Source organism: Panthera onca, chromosome E2, assembly GCF_046562875.1.
Source record: "Panthera onca isolate mPanOnc1 chromosome E2, mPanOnc1 haplotype 2, whole genome shotgun sequence".
Classification (NCBI taxonomy): Eukaryota; Metazoa; Chordata; class Mammalia; order Carnivora; family Felidae; genus Panthera; species Panthera onca.
In genome coordinates, this window is record NC_138353.1 from 6146174 (window position 1) to 6156957 (window position 10784).

At 43.9% G+C, this 10784-nt stretch overlaps 1 protein-coding gene across 1 annotated transcript; it reads right to left on the minus strand.

Annotated features, from left to right (window-relative positions):
• Positions 1 to 4440: 4440 nt before the first annotated feature.
• LOC132674967 (protein FRG2-like-1) lies at positions 4441 to 6774 on the minus strand. Its single transcript, XM_060627444.3, has 4 exons — positions 6594 to 6774; positions 6244 to 6318; positions 5942 to 6022; positions 4441 to 5676 (listed from the first exon to the last, which is right to left on the minus strand). Exons 1-4 carry the CDS (start codon positions 6772 to 6774, stop codon positions 4988 to 4990), a joined length of 1026 nt encoding a protein of 341 aa, XP_060483427.1. The 3' UTR covers positions 4441 to 4987.
• Positions 6775 to 10784: the final 4010 nt, after the last annotated feature.

Below are 10784 nucleotides of genomic sequence, written 5' to 3' on the forward strand. Positions count from 1 at the left end.
GCTATTCTTATTCATTATTCTGTAAGGTTTTTGCAATAACACTGCTAGTTTGAAAAACTAACTGATGGTATCTATATCAGGATCCAATTAAATTTATAAATTGGCTTAAGGAGAATTGACCTTTTTATAATGAGTTTTTCTACCCAAGAACATTATATAAATTTACATTCATTTACTTCTACTTTCATATATTTCAGGAATGTTTTATTTTTTTCCTAAATATTGGCTTTACACATTGTTGTTAGGTTCATTCCTGGTCAGTTTATTTCATTTTATTTTTTTAAAGCTATTTATTTCATGAGCCCTTTTTCTTTTCTTTTCTTTTCTTTTTTTTTTTTTGTATATCAATATTATATCCTATTAGCTTACTGAATTATTTTTCATAGTGATTTTACTTGCGTATCTACAGCCAACTCTGTGCTCATACTGATGTCCCTGACTTTGACCCCATACTTCAGGGTGCATTTTAGCCTTTCCCCCTTGCTTTTCTGTCCCTATCTGTATTTACCAAGTACTATGGCATCATATGCCTTTGAAGAGTTTTCCATCTATCCCTCCGCGCTCCCATGCTCTCTGCACACTGCCTATAACCCCCTCCCTCTGGCCTCATTTGGACCCTGCTCTAACACACCTGCAACCTTCCAACTCGGCCCCATTCTCCTGGACCTGCAGTGGCAATGCTCACAGCAGTTTAAGACATTTCACGTGGTAAATAATCATCTTTGGGGTTGTTGTAGGGATGGAAGAAGTAAAAGAGGTGGAAAGTGCCTCTATTGTCTGGCATCCAAGGTCAGGAGATGCCTGTATTCTTCCAACATATGAGCACATTGTCGAGATACACATGTGCATGCAGACCCTTTGAATATAATCACACGGGACTGGGAATGTGGGAGTACAGGCGAGTGTGTAAATGTGTGTGCTTGTGTTTGATGAGCATGTGCATGAGTGTGAGTTTGCTATGGAGTGTATGAGGGTGTGATTGTGTGAGGGTATATGGCTGTGCATTTGAGTATTATGTTGTGCATATGCACATGTGTTTGCATCTATGTGTAATGTGTATGTATTTGTATTTGTGAACTAAGGATTGTCCACCATTATGGTTCTAATGTCTGACTTAGACATGGGGAGTATTTGTGTATTTATGGTAGGGAAAACAAAGGATTAGTTTGAACTCATGTTTCTTAATAATAAAGTCAATTAGGGGCGCCTGGGTGGTTCAGTCGGTTAAGCATCTGACTTCGGCTCAGGTCCTGATCTCACGGTTTGTGAGTTCAAGCCCCGCATCGGGCTCTGTGCTGACGATTCAGAGCCTGGAGCCTGCTTGGGATTCTGTGTCTCCTTCTCTCTCTGCACCTCCCCCAACTTGTGCTCTGTCTCTCAAAAATAAATGTAAAAAAAATTTTTTTTTTAATAATAAAGGCAATTAGAGCTGATGACTGAAAACTCAGCAAAAATACAGGCGTGGAAAGATATAACCATCAAATGCTATTTAAATGAGTATTGGGGCCCCTGGGTGGCTCAGTTGGTTACACCTCCGACTCTGGATTTTGGCTCAGGACCTGATCTCACATTTGGTGATACTCAGCACTGTGTCAGGCTCTGCACTGACAGTCCGGACCTGCTTGGGATTCTCTCTCTCCCTCTCTCTCTGCCCCCCTCCCCCACTTGCATGCTTATACTCTATCGCTCTCTCTTTTTCTCTCAAAATAAATTTAAACATCTTAAAAATTAATTTAAATGAGTATTATCTGAGCATTAAAGGAATTATTGAATCTGCCCATTTCATCATCTGATCCTGGTGCTTTTATTTGTGAGGGTCTCAGAAACTTCTCCCTTTTTGTAGATATTGTTCTGTTTAGACTTCCTGTTAACACTAGGGAGATCAATATTGGTAAAGCATATCTTCCTAACAAATTTCCACGTCATGTACACTTCCAAATATATTGGCACTGAGTTGTGCAAATAATCCAGTGATCCCTGATGTAAATCATTGTTGGCATGTTCTTTGATTGTAACTCTGAAAATCCTTTGCATATACTTTGATTTCATTTCTATGCTTATAACTTATATGATAGGTCACCTGAGTGGTCTGAATATTAGAAACAACTCTATTTGGGGTAGAATTTCTCAAGAGAGCAGAGAATCCATTGAAATTCAAGTGTTTCCTCAACAGTCCCTCATCTATCAGACCTCAGCATTTCCTGCCCTCCTCTTGAACACTTGTCTACCTCCAGGGCTTGTGGAAAAGAGAGAGCTTCTCCCAAACACCTGAGAGATGCTAATTTGGAACTTATTGGTTTTTGGCAAGTAGCAACTGGGAGGAAGAAAAGCTTTTCAATATTCTCAGTTCCCCAAACCTGTGCTCTCACTGGAGTTCTGGATGAAATGATTATTTCTTCAGGAAGGGGAGGTTGTGGAATCATAAACCCAGACCTTAAGATCTGGCTGCCTCCCTCCTGCATGTACTGACTGCCATGACCTTCACACTGAGCCAACTGTTCTAACAGGAAGGAGTGAGTGTATTTTTGATTTCCATTTAATAGGCAGAGTCTGCAATGAAAATAAGCTTTTTGTTTTTTAACATGCAGTTGTACTTTTCATTGGACCTTTACCTTATTATAGGATGTGAAGAGTAAATCAATTTCTTACCTTTGTGATAGTAATATCAAGTAATATCAACTACCAAACCCCAAGTATTAATGATGTCATCCCCAATTTCTCATTGCTTATTAACCTCATATACTTTGGTCTATTTTTCAATTCTTATCTCTACTCATCTATCAGTCTTATTTAAGAAACATGTTTCATAGAGCTGCCTATCCATTTTTTCTTTTTTCTTTGTTTTTCAGAATACTTAAAAATGAGATCTACCCTATAATGGATTTTTAAAAATGTTTGTTTTTGAGAGAGAGGGACAGAGCATGAGCTGCGGAGGGGCAGAGAGAGAGGGGGACAGAAGATCTGAAGTGGGCTCCTTGCTGACAACAAAGAGCCCAATGCAGACTCAAATTCATGAACTATGAGATCATGACCTGAGCCAAAGTCAGACGCTTAACTAAGTCACCAGACGCACCCCTCTTTATTTTTTAAATTTTAGTTAACATAAGTGTAGTCTTGGCTTCAAGAGTAGAACCCAGTGACTCATCTCTTACACATAGCACCCAGTGCTCATCCCAAAAAGTGCCCTCCTTCATGCCCATCACCCAAAACCTATTCCCCCCACACACCCCTTCTCCAGCAACCCTCAGTTTGTTCTCTGTACTTAAGAGTCCCTTATGGTTTGCCTCCCTCTTGGTTTTTATCTTAATTTCCCTTCCTTTCCCCTATGTTCATGTGTTGAGTTTCTCAAATTCCACATGAGTGAAATCATGTTTGTTTTTCTCTCATTTATGTTGCTTGGCATAATACACTCTAGTTCCATCCAAATTATCTCAAACGGCAAGATTTCATTCTTCTTGATTGCTGAGTAGTACTCCATTGCATATATATATACCACTTCTTTATCCTTCATCAGTCAATGGACATTTGGGCTCTTTCCATAATTTGGCTATTGTCCATAGCGCTGCTCTAAACATTGGGGTGCATGTCCACTTGCCCCACTCTTAATGGATTTTTAAGTGTACAAATACATTGATGACTATATGTGCAATGTTGTACAGGAGATCTCTGGAGCTCTTGCTTAACTAAAAGTTTACCCTCATCTTTTTTTCTTTTTCAGAGTTTTCTTGCATATTTTTATTTGTATTTTCAGCTGTAGGGATTTTTTTTTTTTTTGTAATAACATGCTTGGATTCAATAAGGAACTGGTGTTATCTGTTTCAGAAACAAATTAAATTTATAAATTAGCTTAGGGACAATTGATGTTTGATAATATGGAGTTTTTCTATCTAAGAACAATGATGTGATTTTATATTTGTTTATGTCTACTTTCATATATTTCTGAAATCTTATATAGTTTCTCATATACACTTGATACATTTTTATTGGATTTATTCCCAGGTGTTCTGTTTTTTATTTTATTTTGTTGTATTATTTTATTATTTAAAAATTTTATTTTTCATCCTTTGGTAATAGCACCTCCAATCCCCAAATGTAACTTGCCAATTGTAATTTTTTGTACACATGCAGGCACTTGTTTTGTATAATTTGAAGCCAGGGCATGGGTTCAAACTGATTTATAATATGTTATAATTGAATTGCCCCATTCAGTGGGATAATTAACTGCTATCCCCGTCCTACAATAAGAGCTGCTAGGTGTAGGAAAGTCAAGGTGGAAATGCAGTAGAGGTGAAAAGAAAACAGCCTCCTTCCTAACCCTCACTTGCCATAAAACAAACTCCATCTAGATAAATATGAAATTATCTAAGACCTACAATCCATGAGCTGCATTTTTATTTTATCGCTGTTATGTAGAAATTAGGAACCAAAGGACAAGACAACACGGAAAAAGGTTTATTTTGCTTACATAAAATTCTGCACATTTATAGATGAAAGACTACATGATCCCAGTGTAAAATACAAATTGGAAAGTACATAAAATATATACAAAATGACAGCATCTATCTTGGATTTAATATCCTCTCATAAATAGGATAACTTGAAATCTGCAAAATAGAAGAAAATTTAAAATTTGGCATATGAGCCAGCTGTGAGAATAAGCACATACGGTCAATAACACTAATGTATCTTGAACCAGGTTTCATATAGAGTAACTGAAAAGCGAAGGGCAAACCGACATGGTGACTTCACCAAACCGAACAGTACAACCATCCCGCCACATAGATGCTCCCCCAGGCCTGCGGCTTCAGTCCTCCAAGACTGGAGGCAGGGGACCCAAGACTTAGCGCCTTTTCGGATCAAAGGGGAGGAGAGAAGTATGTTTACTTGGCCAGACGTGGGCAACAACATAGGAATTACACCCCGATACCTGTTCTCATCATGAAATAATGCTCGGCCGTCCTAAGACCCTCAAAACACACCACAGTGCCTAACACGAAATCGGACGCGAGCTCGTCAGCTCCGCACTCGGTCTTGGCAGTGCCTTTGCTCCGAGCGCCCCAAGTCTGACACGCGCGGTACCCGCAGTGTGGGCGGTAGCGGGGCCTTGGTCTCGCCCCGGGGGCTGCGCGCGCAGCTCTGCGGCAGCGCGGGTGCCTGACGGAGCGCGGGCGGCCTCGCTCCCGACCCGCGGAGGGGAGGCCCCGTGTCCGTCGCGGGGGGAGCCCCGGGCTTCTCCTGTATCCCCAGCTGGAGCCCGGGGGCCCGGCGGCGGGGCTGGGACGAGCCAGCTCTCTGCAGGGAAGACGTAGGCCGCCTGGTTGGCCATGGTGTAGACGGTCTGCAAGGCCGCGCCCAGAGGCGCCCAGAGGCGCCCGAGCCCCGAGCGCTGCTCCCAGGTCAGCGGGGAACGCTCCCGCTGCTCCCACGCCCCGGCCACGTCCTGACGGACCGCCTCAGACAGGGCGCGCACGGCGGTCACCAGCCTCTTCCGAAGTGGGGGCGGCCGGTCTCCCGGGGACCTGCGCCTGCTCCGCCGGCCGCGCCCGGCGCCCCGCGCCCCGCGTCTCCGGCGCCGGGCACCCGCGGTCTCCTCGCTCTCGCTGCCCTGGCCCGAGTCCGGCGTCGTCCGTTTCCTCTTTCCCGGAGTCACACTGCGCTCACCTGCTGGAGAGGCCCCTGCGGAGGCAGCACGTGGCCGAGCGCCCCGCCAGCTGGAGTCCCGGGGACCCCACCCCCTCGGGTGAACCCCGCCGGTCTCCCAAGCCTTCCTGCCCCGGCTCCGGGACGAGGCGAGGCCAGGCCCGGCACGGGTCCCCCAGAGCTCCCTGGATTCCAGGGCCTCCTCACCCGATGCAGCCCCTCAACAACCCTCTGTGCCCACGCCCCGCGTGCCTGACCTGCCTTCCTCTCCGCGCACCTCCGCCCCAAAGCAAGATCCTACCTGCTGCCGGGGGGCAGGTGCTGTCGCTGGAAGTGACTTTCCTCTTGCCGGAGCCCTCCCAGCTGGAGCAGCCTTCCGATTCTGCGGACAAGGCCAGAGGTTCTGTGGCCGCCTCGGGCCGACCCCTCGCGGCCCTAATCCGTCCTGCACACGCGAGGACCGGGGCTGGCAACCAAGGCCAGGCTCCCAGCTCTTCCTAGAGCCCAGGATGTGCGAGGGTGCCACCGAGCTCCAGTTCCCTGACCGGGGAGACTGAGCCGCCCCACGTCCTGTGCCCCCTCCCCAGCAAAACCAGCTCTCACCTGATCCGGAAATGCAGCTGTCCCTTTTGGGCTCACTTTCCCTGGGATCCTCCTCCTCGGTCTTGGGCTCTGGCCCTGGGGGAAAAGAGGCCGTTTGCGCGAGTGGCCTCTCTCGAGGCCCGCAGAACCCTCTAGTCCATCCCAGACCCTGATTTGTGGACGGTTCTCTCAACACAGCCTGTTCAGCCAGGGTCCGAGGTGAACCTGAGCAAGTTGGGCCCGGGGAGTCAATGCCCCGTTTCTCAAAGCCTCCCTGGAGCTGGGTGATGCTCCCTACCACCGATTTCCGAATACAACCCTGACCCCTACCCCTCCTTCCAGCCCCCCCACACAAACCACCCGACTCCTACCTCGCCTTTGGGTGCGGCTCTCTCTCAACGGCGACAGTAACGTCTCCTCTTTCCCTTCCAGTGCTTTCTCCGCCACATCTGAGCCGCTTTCTGTGAACGAGTTCTGGTGGCAGGGCGGCCGGTCAGTGGGGTGTCGCACGGATGAGCAGCGGGGCTCTGAGCCTTCAGTTCCAGAGTCCATCTGGAAACCCCCGGGGACGGCCTTCTCCCTGCACCGCCAGGTCTCCCAAGTGCAGACTGGCCGCTGGCACCTGCCTTTTATAGGCGCCCACGCAGGGCGTGGCTCGCTCCTATTGGCTGGAAAAATTCCACCTTCCTGCCGCTCGGGAACCTGGGCTCTCGCGAGAGATGGAACGTGGCCGCTCGTGCTTCCTGTGGGGGGCCCCACGCAGCCCAGGGGAGCCTTTTGCAGGGGCCTGTCGTGATGACAAAAAGCGGGACAACAAAGCCAGGGGGCAGAGGGACTGGAAGGCTGGGGACCCCTCCCTGTCTTACTTCTGGTCCAACTCCCACCCACAACTAGTTAAGACCCTGCTGGATTTGTGTTCCTTCTTCCCAGTACAGGGATTAGGTAGGTTTATCAGAAAGATTTCTTCCATATCGTTGGAAAACATGTATTGTCAGTATTCTTCTCACTGATAATTTCGTTCTGAGTAAGTCACAGGAAAATCGGACTTAATAAAAATGTCCACCAGACCCCTCTGATGCAAACGGTGTGTTTCTCTCCTTTGTTTCCATTCGTGGCCAAAGACAGCGGGAACTCTGCCCTGGACCTTTAACGACTGGATGTCACTGTAGGAACATCAACAAGTCAATCTTACCTATGAGTACATCTGACAAATACCACATGTTTATATAAAAGTGAAACCGGCAATGAACTAAAAATAATTCACGGAGAAGATAGTTCGCCAATATTGATTTATTTTCATTAAAGGTTTTTAAGCCTTTTTAATAGTTTATTTATTTTGAGAGAGAGAATGCACGTGCAAGTGGGGGGAGGGGCAGAGAGAATCCCAAGCAGGCTCCTCACTCACAGTGCTCAGCACCATGTGGGTCTTCAACCCACCAACCCTGAGATCAAGACCTGAGCTTCACGGACTGAGCCACTCAAGCGCCCTCATTAAAGGTATTAATATGGAAATTTCAAGCATTCACACAAGTAAAGAAAATAAAGTGAATCTGTTTTTTAAGGCCACCTCAAAATGCGTCGGTGTTTTGCCATTCTCGTATCATCCACTGAAAACTTCTCCTTTGGAATGGGGGTTCGGTGGGAAATGGGGCTGAAATCTTGAGTGCAAATCGTGGAATTCAGGATTTCTGTAATCAACCAGTGGCGAGCCATAAAATTCATCTCTAATAAATAACTACTCAAGGATATAAAAGATAATAAAAAGACTCCCAGTCTATTACAACACAAATTGCTTTTTACTTTATTTTTTTGAAGATTTTATTTTTAAGTAATCTCTACACCCAACCTGGGACTCAAATTCACAACTCTGAATACAAAAGTCACATGCTTTACTGACTGAACCAGCCAGGCACCCCTATTCTTTAGTTTCTTAATGTCATCTAATACCCAGTTCATAGTCACATTCTCCCAAATTACTCAAAACACATTTTTTAATTGTTTTTGTTTGTTTGTTTTGAACCAGGATCTAAATAAAGTTCCTACATTACTAATACTTACTATCTGGTACATTCTGTCTGAAAATATAATTTAAGGCCAGGTACAAAATGGAAGTGCATACTTGCAATTCCCATCACTTTGAGAGAAATATATCCAGAATATATAAAAATTAATGTCTACCCATTAAAAGGAAAGAAAAACAATCCGCAGTGAATTGAATAAGAAATTCAAAAGGACAATTCACGTGTTAGTAAGACTGTGATGAATATGATGTTATGTTATGTACAGCATTGCTTACAATAAAACAAATGGTAATAAACAAACAACATCACCAATTCGCATGCATGTAATTAGTAAAAATTCAGACATTACCCTGTGTATCAAGGATGTGGGGAATTGAAGACTCTCCTCCAGGGTTAGTGTGGGTTGTGATTGGTTTAACCCCTTCAGGGGACAATATGGGCACTAAATATGAAGATGCCTGAAAACCATGATCCGGAAATTTGGTTCCTCACTTTCTGTTTATAGCAACAGGGAATTCATAGCAAACAAGAACATGGGCCAAGTATGTTCGTGGCAGCATTGCCAGTGGAAGGAAAATATTAGGAACAACATAAATCCCCTTGAATAGGATCAGAGATTAAAACCAAAGGTCCAGGGGCGCCTGGGTGGCGCAGTCGGTTAAGCGTCCGACTTCAGCCAGGTCACGATCTCGCGGTCCGTGAGTTCGAGCCCCGCGTCAGGCTCTGGGCTGATGGCTGGGAGCCTGGAGCCTGTTTCCGATTCTGTGTCTCCCTCTCTCTCTGCTCCTCCCCTGTTCATGCTCTGTCTCTCTCTGTCCCAAAAATAAATTAAAAACGTTGAAAAAAAAAATTAAAAAAAAAAAAATAAAAAAAAAATAAAACCAAAGGTCCAGTCCAAGTAAATGGCAAACAGTGCTGAAACGGGATGAACTACAGGTATATGTGTGAAAGGGAGAATCTTCAGAAACAATTGAGAGAAAAGTCATGATACAGAATTGAACAGTATTTGGATGTGTATACATATCTTGCACTTGCAGAAAGCAATATATAATTTAAAAAATAGGTGCATATATGTTAAAATATCTTAAATGCTTGGAAATGACACTCATAAAATTATAGTTGATGATATCAGATGTGTGGCAAAATAAAAAACAAATAAAAATGAAATAAAAATGCAGAGGAAAATAAACAGGAAATAATCCCTTTATATCTTCAGAGTGATTAATCAAAGTGGATTGTCTCCAGCTGGTGCGGTGAGCTCCAAAGCTTGAGCGGGGCCTCCTCGGGCAGTAAAAAAGCCAGCTGGAGGGGGAGGCTTCTGGTCCGCCTCATCCTTTCTCAATTATCCTGGACATATTCAATATGTCCCATGGAGTTTGCTCGGCCTCCAAAATTTGAACTGCAAGAACAGCTGAGCCATTATCATCCTCCTCAGATCTTTTGATCTTTTGTCCTTGGTTCCCGATTTAAAATAGGTTGTGAATTGGAATTTCAATAAAAACTTAAATAAAATTTTTTTTAAATAAAATAAAATGAGTTGCGGTTATGACTATTGATTGCATCATGAAGTTCCAGACACTTAACAGGTTACATGTCTGTGTCCCCTCCAGAAAAAACAATTCCCAAAGCAAAACACTTGTCCTGATAGTAACCTTTGAAAACTGCCTGTGATTGTCTCACTGACCACTGTCCTCTTCGACCCACAGATAATGTGCAAGAACTGTTATCAGGCCTGTGGACACATGGCGAGGACCAGGAGATGTCCCCTGAAGGGCTGGGCTGGGGCCCTTGTCTCCCAGCCCTCGGCCTCCAGGGAGGAGAAGAACCTGGAACCAAGGAAGCCTCAGCAATTCCAGACCCCGGGCCTCTTGGCAAGACTGACAGAAGCAAAAAAGGCAAAGGTGAGGAATCTGGGTGGTTGAAGCCATTCTTAGAACTGGAATCCAAGGATGCTGGAATCCGATGTCTTTTTCTTTGTTCTGCATGCACAGCCATCTCCAAGCTCAGACAGAGATTCAATAGAAATACAGAAAGAGCTCAATAGTTTTCAGGGTTCCTCACTCAGGAACGCAAAATGATAAATAATAATAATATATGTATAGAATATAATAATACATAAAAATTTACCCATTGTATACGTAAATATATATTTTATGTTATATAAATATATGAAATATATGTATATATAACATATTTTTAAGGATTTTACTTTCATGTAATCTCTGCACCCAATGTGGGGCTCAAACTCATAACCCTGAGATCAAGAGTTTTATGCTCCACTGACTAAGGCAGCCAGGTCCCCCTATAACACATATATTTTAAATTGTATAATATATGTAAATATATATGATATATATAACTTGTATGTTATATATAACAGATACATATTTAATATATAATGTTTGAATTTCTATATATTATATTACATATATTTTAAATTTTGTATTGTATATAAAATATATAAAAATATAAAATAAAATTATAAAATTTAAGGAATATGTATGCTGAAATTTCTAGTTTTGTAGTTTATTTTTATTTATT